Source organism: Papaver somniferum, chromosome 9, assembly GCF_003573695.1.
Source record: "Papaver somniferum cultivar HN1 chromosome 9, ASM357369v1, whole genome shotgun sequence".
Classification (NCBI taxonomy): domain Eukaryota; kingdom Viridiplantae; phylum Streptophyta; class Magnoliopsida; order Ranunculales; family Papaveraceae; genus Papaver; species Papaver somniferum.
Window position 1 is genome coordinate 6,706,833 of NC_039366.1, and position 13,528 is coordinate 6,720,360.

Here is a 13,528-nt window from a genome sequence, read left to right on the forward strand (position 1 = left end):
TTGATAAGTGTGAACAGTCCCTGTAGTATAATGAAAATAATGATGATAGTCAGGGCAGCTGGAGATTTCTATCCTTCGTTGGTTGGGATAGAAGAAGGATATTTCCGATATCTTGGTTGTTCAGTATTAACAGTTTTAACACGACCAACACCCTTTTCCGGAAAGATTCTTAGACTTAACAGAATTAAGTTTTTCTAAGAATTTAAAAACGCCTTCAAACGCTTTAAACTGATCTTTATCAATTGATCCATCACGATAGTATTCCTCATAGAGATCAGGAGTTAATCTAGTGAGGTTCCATATCCTTGAGCGTATTGAACGTTTTCCCAATTTTTCATTCTTTTTATTTTTTCTTCAGATTGCTTCTTAACATCTAAATCTCCCCTTTTAGATGAAGTAAGATTATCATGAGAACCCAGAGGTTTTAACCACAACAATCTTTGAACAATCTTTAAGGAATTCTGGCGTGCGTTACAGATGCCAGGAGCAAGTTTTCCAAAGAAATTTCCCATGAGGCAATTTATATGGAACGAACAAACACAAACTTATTAGGTTTACTGTGTTTGCCTGCTCTAATACCAATTGAAAAAGCGGGGGTCTAGCAACACCACCCAATATTTCGCTTAACAATCTGTATGGACTAACTCCGAAATACTTTGCTAGAGAATCAACTAGACAGTCAGACTCAATCTAGATAAAAGTATCTCAAGGAATTAATATCTCTCTCTTGTTTTTGATATTACTCAAGCTAATAGAAATCAGCGAGTCCTAATCAAACACAAAGAATAATTGGACGGTACCAAAGACCAATGTCCAAGGATCAATCAATATCAATCAACAACCAAAGGTTGGATTTCAAATTGATGATCACGAACGCACAACCTATATTATTTCAATTATATAAAATATAATGCGGAAAATAAATAACACAGACACCAGAAATTTTGTTAACGAGGAAACCGCAAACGCAGAAAAACCCCGGGACCTAGTCCAGATCGAATACACACTGTATTAAGCCGCTACAGACACTAGCCTACTCCAAGCTAACTTCGGACTGGACTATAGTTGAACTCCAATCAGTCTCCCACCGATTCAAGGTACAGTTGTACTCCTACGCCTCTGATCCCAGCAGGATACTGCGCACTTGATTCCCTTATATGATCTCACCCACAACCAAGAGTTGTTGCAACCCAAAATCGCAGACTTGATAATAAACAAATCTGTCTCACACAAAAAAGTCTGTCAAAGGATAAATTTGTCTCCCACTGATAAACCCTAGGTTTTGTTCCGTCTTAAGATATAAAATCAAGGTGAACAGGAACCAATTGATAATCCGGTCTTATATTCCCGAAGAACAACCTAGATTAATCAATCACCTCTATATGATCTTCCTGACTACACAGGCGGTTTGTCGAGGAATCACAAGCAGTGAGACGAAGATGTTTTTGACTTCTTTATATTGCCTATCGGAGAACTCTCACGATCTCAAGCCAATCAATCGATTGTACTCGTACGATATAATGTGCAAGATCATATCACACAATTACGATAAAAGTAGTATCGATCTGGCTTCACAATCCCAATGAAGTCTTTAAGTCGTTAACCTGATTTTAGAGAAGAAAACAAAAGGTTAAAGGAGAATCGACTCTATCGAGCGCACTAGTATCACACAGACGTGTGGGGATTAGTTTTTCCGAATGCTAGATGTCTCCTTTATATAGCCTTCAAATCAGGGTTTTTACTTAGTTACAAAGCAATCCATATTCACCGTTATATATGAAAACCTGATTTACATTCAAGCTAATATTTATCAATCATTAAATCGAAAACTTAGCTTGTCACACACACTTGGGTATACGTTTACTGGGTTTGCAAAAACCATTCCCAAACGTGTACGCGTATGTTGGTTCAACATAGTAACCCAAAAGGTTAACCATATGAGCATTTCATATTAACCTTGTTCTTCTTCACCATAACTAGTTCAAGTGACTCAAATGAACTAGTTAAAGAGTTGTTCAATTGCTATGAGATCTTATGTAACTATACAAGACACAATTGAAACAAAGATGATTCGATTCGATTGAATCGGCTCATGAACTTTATAGCCACGGTTTGCATAAAGCATCCCTTAGTAATTTAAGTTTCATGTTCACAGCACATCTTTATATCATAACCTCTTAAGTTCACAAACAAGTTCGCGTACTTAAGTAAACCGGTTGAGTTTTCCAAACTCAGCAGAAATTCTCGGAAAGAAAACTTCCGCCAATTCGCGGACTTAGCACACAAACGAGTTTTGGAAAATCCAGCAGAAATTCTCGGTCGAGAACTTCTGACAGTTCGCGGACTTGGCAAGTCAATTCCACAATCCTTTCGATTTCTCTTGATCAACAAAGTTCGAAAACTTAGGTTCAAAGAATACATGGTTATGTAATCTAAACTCTCATTTCAATCATTGAGACATTCTCAGAGGACGCTATGTAGCCGTTATTCACATACTGATTCACGTCAGAGCAATTCTCAAAGTGATTGAAACTTTTCATGACTTTCATCACTAGGTGAAGAAAGATATCCCTACATATGAAGGGATATGGAAGACCATAATGCTTGATACTTTGATTTTTTCCCTACACATGAAGGATAGGGTAGGGAAAAAGGGCATCATAGTGCTTGGTCTTAGAGAAACAACTACAAACATGTATCTCTTAAATAATTTCTTTGTAGAAATACGTAGTGAGACTGTAATTCTTCTCCTACCTAAAAAGAAGAAGAAAAAAAAAAAAAAAAAATCTGACATCTGACTAGACGTCCTGCCAAATGGACCGGCACACAAGCATACCTGGTCACCTTGCCAAGGCCCACGGAACAGTGCTTGGTTGGACTAAAACCAACTATTTAACTGAAGCCTCTCCAAATAAAAGCTAGCCCTTCTTTCTGTCCTTTCTTTCTGTCCTTTTTTTCAGTAGTGAAATTCCAAACCCTAGTCTGAAGAAATGGAACTTGACATCTTTCACACCAACAAGGGTATCGATCTAAATCAATACAAGGGTATGTTGATTTCATCCATTCTTTTTATGATTTCGATACTTATTAGCCGATCTGATTGAATGTCAAAATCCTATTCCTAGCAGATATACTTTTTTTCTTTCTTGTCAAATGCTTGGTTGCCAAATGGTTGTAGAAATGCGGCAGAGAAAGGATTCTTAGTAACAATTGAAAACCATAAGCATATGCCGTATTTTGTGTTCTTTGATGTTTAACAGTCAACAAGTTTTTTTAAAGATTAAAACCAATTGACTTCTCTAACTTTATTTCTTCACAATTTTCTGTGTTTCTTTGCAAAATTTATGATGTAAAAGGCTACTATAGTGAAGGGGCATAACAGTATGATTGGCAGGGCAGAGGATAGGATCAGCAACTTACCCGACTCACTTGTTCACCATATACTGTCGTTCCTTGAAACCAATGATGTTGCTCGTACTAGCGTATTATCTCACAGATGGAATCACATTTGGACCTCTATCCCCAACCTTGAATTTGAGTGGGATGGATGGTCTAAACCCAGATATTTGACTGATAAATTCATAGATTTTGTGGATGGGACGTTGCATCGTCGTTGTTTGTCAGATAATAGTATACGGAAGTTCCATCTCACAACATCTGAGCATTTGGATGAATCTCTCTTACATTCATGGATCTCCAGTGTAGTAAGTCGCAATGTCAAAGATTTCAGTTTATTCTTATGCGCAAATGACTCCTCGTGTATACCCCTGTCCTTTTTTACTTGTGCTTCACTCACATCATTTCATCTGACAGTTTATCCAATCCTTGATTTTCCTAATTACATCTCATTTCCAAGACTCAAACACCTTCGACTTGAAAATATTCAGCTTACCAATCAGTGCTGGAGCGAGAAAGTTTTTCCAAATTCCCCTGACCTTGAAGAATTGAATCTGGAAAACTGCCGATTCTGTGACCCTAGTTTCTGTATATCAGTTCCTACACTTAAAATTTTGAGAATTGATGGTACTCATGGTTTAGACGAGTGCGCTCTAAAAATTCACGCGCCAAATCTTGTAACTCTCTATTACACGGGTTATGTTGCAAAAGAATACGTCTTGTCTAGTTTTCTTATGCTAGAGGAAGCAGTTGTTCACTTGTCTGCTCCAGGACCAAGGGAGGAAGAGACAGGTCAAGTTGAAGCAGTAAGACAGTTTTTTAGAGCCCTTACACATGTAAAATGTCTAACTGTTAAGAATCCACCCTTACAGGTATTCTTGTTTGTTGCTATCTTTACATTTATGTGGACTTCTTCTGTAATTTGATCTGACACCTTGCAACTGATTTATTTGCTACTACTTGTACTCAATAGGCTAAATATTTGCCTAGGAATTCGACAGCATATCATAATATCAAACAGTTGAAAATTACTCAAGAAGTGAACTCTGATGTAGCAGTAATTGCTTTGCTCAAAGTAACGCCTAATCTGGAGTCGCTCGTAATTGAAAAGGTAAGTGTTCAGATTTTTGGATTTAGCATACCTTCATCATTTGGTAAATAACAGATATAAGACTTTGGATTTCACTTGTTCAACTAATAACGTCAGATGTAGTTATTTTCTTATGTGTCTATTTTTTTTTCCCATTTTCAGAAGGAGCCTTTTCGTGGTATTGGCCATGTTTATGAAAAGAAGGACGATGATAATGAAGACGATGGTTTGACACTTGATATGCTGGATACCGGATGTTTGTTTCTACACCTTAAATCAGTTTGCTTTATGCCTATTATTTGGGGCCCAAAGGAGATTAGTTTTTTGAAAGTGATTTTGAGGAACGCAAGAGCTTTGCAATCGTTGACTGTCTATCATGATAACTCAAGACGCCCTCTAAAAGTGGCAGAACAAGAACTTATGGTGGAGATACAAAATTTTCCAAGAGCCTCAGAAAGTTGCACGTTTAAAATCTCTATTGGAAGTCAGTAAGGTAGTTGCATTCCTTGTCATGCTGCTGTAGGAGTTGTAGAAAAGTGAAGGCATTGAGCTTACGTACTTTCCCGGAATTTGTTTCCTAAGGTACATGTTCATCATCCATTTTTTTATGCAGAATAATGTAGTGAGAATGCTAGAAATCCCAAACGACGGTCATATATGCTATTTAAGTAAACGCTGATAGGTCCATTGCTGCGCTTATAAACATAGTCGGATACTATAATATTTACTGCAAGTTAAGAAATGACAGTATATTTTTACAATAGTAGCGGCAACTAACAGCTCAAATTGTGTGAAAAAAAATGCTCTATATTTTACAGTTGCTCCTATCTTTCTTGGTCCAATAAGGTTATGTCATCGCTTACAGTTTTCACTTGCAAAGCAATGTCTCTCTTGTTGGGTTACCGGTTGTCGGATTCACCCTAAAGAATGCCAAAACAAAGCACATTATTGACCAAAATTAAAATATTTTAACTTGCAGCACCTAGGAAAAATCTCTTACCCATCAGCAGTTTTGCAGAGGAGTTCCCTCTGGTCTTCTCTCAATTGCACGTCTGTGAAATCTGAAAACATAATAACGCATATTGGATTTATATGCACACATAAGCCACAGAAATCTCGGCAACCCAAATAAAACTGCACAAGCAGCACTAGTGTACCAGGATTGTTTGTATGTTCTGCAAAAGAACTAGCAAGACATACTTCGAGACAATACTATAATAGGGTAATCTGGCTTACCAGCCCCAGTAATAACTGTCCCCTTAAAGGATGTATTGCCAGTCACAGATGCACCCTCCAGATTCGCATTAGTCAAATTTGCCTGCACATTTAGAAAAGGAATTGGGATTCATAACGGACTAGCTAGTGAAAATAATGAGAAACAAGAGAAACTAAATAGTAAAACACTGTAAGCTACCTTTGTTACATTTGCAAGGGAAAAGTCTGCACCTCTGAGATCAGCGTCCGATAAATCAGCTCCTGAAATACATTCACAAATACATATGCATCATTTTTACAAATAACTGCAAATGGTTTGTTTAATAAGCATAAACCGAGTCCATAACCCAGTAATTCTAAGCAGGGGAAATACCTGTTAAGTCCGCATCAAAGAAGCTGGCACCCAGTAATTTGGCACCTTTGAAATTCACTTGTCTTAGTATTGACTGGATTCATAGCATAAAATGGAATTCAAGAATCAATATGCACATCGAACTCAAAACAATTTAGCAACAGATTGAACATGCCTGGCACTCGATGCCCATGTGGTACTACTATCCAACAAAAAACACAGAAACATAAATGAATTTACCGTTTTAAAATCTTGTTTGATCAATGACTTCCCGCTAAAATCCTTCCCGGTTAAATCTTGACCCCTAGTTACCTCAATACCATATGGACCTCCTCCCCTGAAGGCGAAAGCTGGATCAACGCAGAAGAAGAGAGAAGTGGACAGTAAAGCTGCAAGGCCCGCCTTAGCGAGAGAATCAATTGCAATCTCTACATGAGCTTCTATTTTTCTGTGTAGTGGTTGTAATTGTGGTGATTTAAGTTGTTTGGGAAGATATTGTTTTGTTGAATTTAACTTCTGAGGATGAGATTTAGAGCAGAATATTGTAGCAGTAGTGGAGACGCTGAGAATAGCCATTGTTTTTGTTTTTCCTTTGTTGATTTTTTTCAGTGTGAGGGTGAATTCTGTCCTAGTCATTTTGCCACCTTATCCACAGGGGGATATGCTGCCATGCTGGTGCCACTTAACTTTGGTCTTGGGCCCTGCTTTCTTTAGAAAAATCATAGGTTCAAAACTCTGCTCAGAGTCATAGGAACTGACTAATTTTCCGAGTCTGATTCTGTGCACATTTTCTAAAGAGTATTTATTATTTTTGAACGCTGATTTTAGGCATACTGAAATCTTTCTAGGCATACTGAATAAAGATAAAAAAGGTTGTGAAATAACAAAATCATATATCCCCTTAACCCCAAAAAATTTTAATGACAAATTTACCCTTTACGTATTAGTGTTAGTAATCTGGTTTAGTGATTAAATATTTTATTTAGGGATTAAGATAGTTTTCAGAATTATAAAGGTTGTTTAGATGAAAAAAAATCAAAGTTTTGGTTAAGAAGGAGAGAAAGAAGGAGAAAGTGAGAAAATTTTAATTCTTGATTCAATGGAGGATGAGGAGGGTCATAATTCATATAAAAAACCTAGGAAAATACATATCAACTACAACAATGATTCCCAAATCGCTGATTTCTTAGATTATGAGAATGATTTTGCACAAACTCAAACTCAAGCTCAAACTCAAACACAAACTCAAGATGATGATTTTTATGAGCCAAATCCAGATGATGAGTACATATATGAGGAACTCAATGCTTCTAATACACAGGTACACTTCTATCTTATGCTCAATCTCACTTCTATAGCTCGAAATTATCAAAAGTTTAGATTTTTGCTTCATGGCTCGACGAACCAGGTTGAGGTTCGGCTCACATCTATGAGCCGAATCAACCAAATGATGAACGGTTCGGCTCACTGAATCTGTTTACAGCATGTGCCAAACCTATAATTTTCTTCTTTGTTGCCCTTTTGCTAGACACTAGTTCGGCTTATATGAAAGTTTCATAGTAAGTCGAACAACATCCTGAATAGCCCGGAATAAAAATAACTACTGGTTCGGCTTATATATTCAAAATCGTATGAGCCGAACATGAATTTGTTAATTTTTGGGTTAAGATATTGTTATTGGTTCGGCATATAATGAGAATACCGTATAAGCTGAATCCTCTAAATGGTCAAGGTTCGACACATAATATGATTATAGTATGAGCCGAACATGAATTTGTTAATTTTTGGGTTAAAATATTGTTCGTGGTTCGGCACATATTGAGAATATCGTATAAGCCGAAACATGTAAATGTTCATGGTTCGGCACATAATATGATTATCGAATGAGCCGAACATTGCTACTATATTCCTTTTGTAGTATTTAACCTTGTGATATTCTTTGTAGATCGTGCTTGGCGGACTTGTACCCATGGAAAATCAACCTGATCCAGTAGACATAATTCACGAGGATACCAAGGATCACTTCCAAAATGATTTGGTATGTAAGAACTTTTTGTTTACCTTAATGTTGTCGGAAAATTCCAAAGTTTTTTTCTTATAAATTATTTGTTTTGGAATGAACGTAGAGATGGAAAACTAAACCCGAAGTTCTTGATTGGGTTGAGGAACACGCGATGAAGGTAAATTGTGTACTAGTTAAAGGACAACAAAGCCGAGGGGATCGGTTTGAAATGATTTGTGAGCGTAGTGGAACCGGCGCTAGCAAGGTTAAAAAGGGTACCGTATATGTTGGGAAGACCGGGAGAAAGAATAGGACGAAGACGAAGAAAACAAATTGCCTTTCAAGATCGTTTTCAACCTCAAGAATAAGTCCTTGAACAAAGAAGATCAATATTGGATAATGAATAAAGATATGGATTATCGTCATAACCACCCACGTCGCAAAGACCTTCATGGACATGCGAAAGTAGCGCGACTCAAACCCGACGAGATGCTAGAAGTGGATAAAATGACACGAGCACGTTTGCCACCGTCTAGGATTCTTAGCAAATTGAAGGCGGACCACAAGAATAACAAGTCGACTATGCAAATTATCTACAATGCAAGACAAAAGATTAGAAGACTCAATTTGCAAGGTAGGATGGTGATGCAACAAGTAATGTGGTTAGGGGTGAAGAATAACTACGCTTGCCAAAAGAAGTTGGATGACTTCGGTCAAGTCACACACCTTTTCCTTACCCACACGGAATGCGTCCAATTGGCTCTATGCTTCCCAGAAGTTATTATATTGGATTGCACGTACAAGACTAATAAATATGTGATGCCGTTATGAACATTGTGGGGCATACTTTGACAAAGGCACCGTGGCTTTTTGTTTCTTAAAAAACAAGAAGAAAGAGAGTTATGTTTGGGGGTTAGAACAATTGAAGTTAATCTTCCGGGAGGGTGCTCTTCCTAAAGTGTTCGTTTTCGATCAATATTCATCGTTGATGCATGCTATTAAAAAGGTATTTCCGGATGCTTTCAACTTTCTTTGCACGTTTCATATATGGTGCAATGTGAGGAAAAAATGCCAACCGATAATTCAACCACTTAAGTTGAAAGAATTAGAGAATATTGCTAAACTACCGTTGGAGACACGAGTAAAGAAAAAGAAGGAATTCTTGAAAGCATATGAACATAATGAGATGTTGTGGGATTCTTTCCAAGGAGAATGGGAAGCTTTGGTATGGTCAATCACCGAGGATGTCTATGAAGAAAATTTTAAAATGCTTATTGAGCATTGGAAGACCGACTACCCCGATGTCATTACTTACTTGGTCAAAGATGTGTTGGAACCTAATAAAGAAAGGTTCGTGTGTTGTTTCACAAATCGGCACAAACACTTCGACAACCAAGCCACAAGTATGGTAGAGTCGGCTCATTATCGGTTGAAGAAGAACCTTTTTGGATGTGTTGACACTTTTTTCACGGTTTTTGATGTAATTGATGAATATTTCAAAAGTGATGTTGTGAGAATTAAAGCCGTGTTCGAGCATAACCTTATGTTTAGACACAAGAATTATGGTAGTAATTGGCTACGGGAATTAACTTGTAGCGTCTCCCATATATGCATCGAATTGTTGATGCAAGAAGTGGATTTGATTAAGACATTAGGAGACAACTTGGAGGAAGAGTGTGTTTGTAAAATGAAAACATCTATAGGACTTCTATGCCTCCATGACCTACTTCGGTACAAGGATGGTATCATACCATTTGAGGATATTGATCATTTTTGGAAACAATTAAGCTTCGATCCTCTCCCAACCGAAGACGACGAGGATGATCTAGAGATATGGGACACGGCAAATGGGAAAAAGTTGGCGGAGATGTATAGGAATATGTTTCGAGCTCAAAAGAAAATCCTATGGGACAACATGATGTCATTCATGTATCCTTTCACCCAAGAAAATATTTTGGAACCGGAGAAGAGTGAACCGAAAGGTAGGAAGAGTAAGAAAATGAATAATTTTCAAACTAGACAAGCCAACAAGGAACTATTGGCTATTAAAAGGGATCCATCCGGGGTTGACTACCATGATGCAAGGTATGAAAAGGAAAAGAAGGAAATTGAGATGTTGATGAAGGAGGAAGAAGTCAAAGTACCAAAAAAACGAGGTCGTCCGAGTATTCAAAAAGCCGAAACAAGTAACAAAGGGGTGAATGATAATGATTGTCCGTCACAAGCAAAGGATAGTAAAGAGGATGTGAAGGGGAAGGCTAAGATGTATCTTTCACAAACTAAGATAAAGGAGAAAAGGACCGTACATGAAATTGGTAGGATGAGAGGACCCAAAAGAGATAAGTCAGGTAAGTATTTGAGGCATATCAACATAATATACGATAACTACTTGGAAGATCATCGCCATTAATTCATGAGCATGTTATAGCAATGGATGACGTGCAAGGTGATGGAAATTGTGGTTATTACGTCACGGTGGAACAATTTGGTCCTTTTAAGGAAGGGAATAATCTGGTGCCCCCTGAAAATGAAGTGAACTATATTCTCCAATGATTGTTACAAACCCTACGTAAAAACAAAGAATTCTATAAGACAATGATGAGAACAGGTCCAAGAAGAGATGCAGGGGTGGCAGCGGAGTACGTTGCATTCAAACGTCGGTTGCATGGGGATTTTATCATTACCGAATAACATGGGATGGCAATGCCCATTTGTGGTTTTTTAATAGCGGAGACATTCAATTGCGTCGTACATTGTTTCGCATGGACGGGTAGTAGCTTTACTTACGCGCCTCCAACAAAACCTTGCCATGATGGTGTAAAGGATAGAAGATTAGTTATTGGATTTGTTCAAAATTGTCATTTTATTGGCCTCAAACTTAAACCTGGTTTCCCGTTACCACCCTTGATGAGTGCAACATTTTGTCCTAGATTTGAAAATAATTATTCGATGGATTGGTGTGCAAATTATGCGACGAAAATGGATCTTTGGAATTCTTTGAATGTGCATCCCCCAAGTGGACAAGTAATTGAGTTTTCAAGTGATGAAAATGAAGATGATAAGCAAGAGGCCAGTGAAGTGGATGAGAAAGAGGTCAGTGAAGAGGATGAGATTCGTTTATGATCTCCATAAAAAATGTTTAATGGATTTATCTGCGTATTTTGTGTCTTTTGATTTTCATGTATGATGAGGATGATATTTTGACTAGAATTGCAGTTACATGTACCCATCAAAATGAAATACTTGAATGATTTAATTTTTGGTTATGGAACGTGTCGTTTTTTGGAAACTGGAACCATGAACACAGGAGAAGGTTCGGCTTGTACCATTAATTCAAGGAAAGCCGAACCCGACAGAGTGATAAAAAGCCAGATTTTTTCTGTCAGGTTCGGCTTATAGTATTATTTTGATGAAATCCGAACCTGACAGAAAAAAAACCAGAGTTTTTCTGTCAGGTTTGGCTTGTAGTATATTTTTGAAGAAAGCCGAACCTGGCAAAATTAAAAAAACCCAGTGTTTCTTTGTTAGGTTCGGCTTGTAACAGTATTTCAGTGAAAGCCGAATCTAGCATGATTCATGAACACAAGAATTATTATATCATTCCAAATAGACTTTTCAAATTCATAGAAAATGTGGATTACATCCCCGCTATATAGTAGCCTTGCAATAAATTTCTAATATCCTAAACGGGTAATGAGAAACCTTCTAAGAATGTGGTAGTGATCTTCATATTTGAAATTCTTTCCCTTCCATAGTCGCCATTCCTTTAGAGCTCGAACTTCAATCTCAGAGTTTGTTTCGCCCTTGAGTCGATATCGAATCACAATCCGAACTAAAGCTATGAAGTTTGTGACTTTTTCTTAATACTTTCAATTTGGCAAAACAAGGACGCACTATCCTGGTTGTAAGGATTACCTGTTTCCGTGCAGAAGGCTTCATGAATTCTAACCAAGTAGTACATACTCATCATACCTTTCACTCGTCATTCTTCACCCTTCTTTGGATAGTATGCTACATAATTAGTGCAAAGAGATAAATCTTCTTCTAGAGTATACTTAGGAGTTTGGAGTGCCATTTTTTGAGCATATGTGCTTAAGAATATGAAAAAAAAGTAGATATATATAGAATATAGTTTTACAACGGCTATATTTTTCAAAACTTTTATAGGTTCGGCTCACCATATAGGTGAGATTTAAGCCGAACTATATAAGTAACGACTATTTTTTTTGAAATTTTTCACAGGTTAGAATCACCATATCGGTGAGATTTAAGCCGAACTATATACTGGATTACACGCCAATAATGATTTTTAAGGCTCGGCTTATAACTCAAATTATAGAGCAAGTTGAACCTTAGACATACACGATTCGGCTTACAACTACAATTACAACACAAGCCGAACCTAACAAAGAATACTAGAATTTCCAAAAAACTAACTTAAATAATTAACTATTACGCTATCGATTAAAACATGAAATTCAAGGTATCCATAACACGAATCCAGTGCACTGACGCAAACATTAAAAAGATAGTTCAGCACCTAAAAGTCAAAGTGTACTTAATACTTAAGAAAGCACTAAAAAGAACTTGGTAAACTTAAATGTGCACTTAACGGCGACCCTTCTTGTTAGTTCCGCGACCACCTCCTCTTCCTACTTGGTGTTCATCTTCCGACGCATCATCCCTAGTACCACCTCCACTTGTACCTTCACCAACTTGTCGAGACCTCTTTGTGGTAGGTCTTTGTGCGGGTACCTCGGATTCCTCGGGTCCTTGTCCTTTGTTTATAATTGCATCCCACTTGTTGTAGAGGTATTTCTGTTCTTTAATAGTCATAGGTGTTTTGCAACCAAGTTTCTTCTTCATTTTTTTCAACATCTCCCTACCCGCAGCAACCTATTTTCATTTGACAACAACTTCCGACCGTGAGTACGAAGACATTTTTACCATGAACTTATATATGCAAGAGTATCAAGTGAAATCATTCTTACCATTATCTTGAAATCCATCACTACTTCTTCGGAAGTAGACTTGGAAGAGATCTTGATTGCCTTTGCCTTCGCCTTATTAGCTTTATTTTGACTTTTCTTATTGATAATGAAGGGATGAGAAATCTGGTTATGCCAATCCATGTAGCCCGGATCCTCTTCACATGGATCATCACCTAAAGGTACTAACTTGGTAACATCTGATTTGTTAGTATCTAAATTATTCCAATACTCAAGAGTAGGGTCGGGATCATACTTTGGTTCCCATGATGAAGTGGTGCTTTTAGTTCCATTACCACCTTTTGGCAACAACATGAATTTCTTGTCAAACAAAGGAACCTTTTGGAGGCATCCTAATTGACGAAGTATTCTCCGAGGATCGTATATTACATAACCACCGGGATAAAACAATGAACCATGGTACATAGCCACCGACATATCCTCATTTTCAACAATTTCATCTTCTTCATCTTCCTTCACATATG

General features: G+C 37.4%; 2 protein-coding genes across 3 annotated transcripts; one reads left to right on the forward strand and one right to left on the reverse strand.

Moving 5' to 3' along the window:
• The first annotated feature begins 2,936 nt into the window (after positions 1-2,936).
• On the forward strand, positions 2,937-5,247 carry LOC113313218 (F-box/LRR-repeat protein At3g58900-like). 2 transcript variants are annotated; one of them, XM_026561960.1, is made up of 4 exons: positions 2,937-3,045; positions 3,395-4,268; positions 4,370-4,507; positions 4,649-5,247. In XM_026561960.1, exons 2-4 carry the CDS (start codon positions 4,131-4,133, stop codon positions 4,976-4,978), a joined length of 606 nt encoding a protein of 201 aa, XP_026417745.1. In that variant the 5' UTR covers positions 2,937-3,045; positions 3,395-4,130; the 3' UTR covers positions 4,979-5,247. The 2 variants fall into 2 exon arrangements, with proteins under 2 accessions (XP_026417745.1, XP_026417744.1); XM_026561959.1 differs by having other exon boundaries at positions 2,943-3,045; positions 3,357-4,268.
• On the reverse strand, positions 5,125-6,671 carry LOC113313219 (thylakoid lumenal 15 kDa protein 1, chloroplastic-like). The gene is made up of 6 exons (XM_026561961.1): positions 6,294-6,671; positions 6,075-6,147; positions 5,901-5,962; positions 5,723-5,804; positions 5,487-5,547; positions 5,125-5,406 (listed from the first exon to the last, which is right to left on the reverse strand). The coding sequence occupies exons 1-6, from the start codon at positions 6,627-6,629 to the stop codon at positions 5,355-5,357; spliced, it is 666 nt and encodes a 221-aa protein (XP_026417746.1). The 5' UTR covers positions 6,630-6,671; the 3' UTR covers positions 5,125-5,354.
• Positions 6,672-13,528: the final 6,857 nt, after the last annotated feature.

Bases quoted from the DNA above. Each gene is read 5' to 3' on its own strand.
- LOC113313219 (XM_026561961.1), bottom strand. From the start codon at position 6,629: ATGGCTATTCTCAGCGTCTCCACTACTGCTACAATATTCTGCTCTAAA. The intron at 5,805-5,900 runs GTAGCTTACAGT...CTAAATGTGCAG, and splicing joins CCCTTGCAAATGTAACAAAG to GCAAATTTGACTAATGCGAA. The intron at 5,407-5,486 runs GTAAGAGATTTT...GGCATTCTTTAG, and splicing joins CTCTGCAAAACTGCTGATGG to GGTGAATCCGACAACCGGTA.
- LOC113313218 (XM_026561959.1), top strand. From the start codon at position 3,384: ATGATTGGCAGGGCAGAGGATAGGATCAGCAACTTACCCGACTCACTT. The intron at 4,269-4,369 runs GTATTCTTGTTT...TGTACTCAATAG, and splicing joins TTAAGAATCCACCCTTACAG to GCTAAATATTTGCCTAGGAA. The intron at 4,508-4,648 runs GTAAGTGTTCAG...TCCCATTTTCAG, and splicing joins AGTCGCTCGTAATTGAAAAG to AAGGAGCCTTTTCGTGGTAT.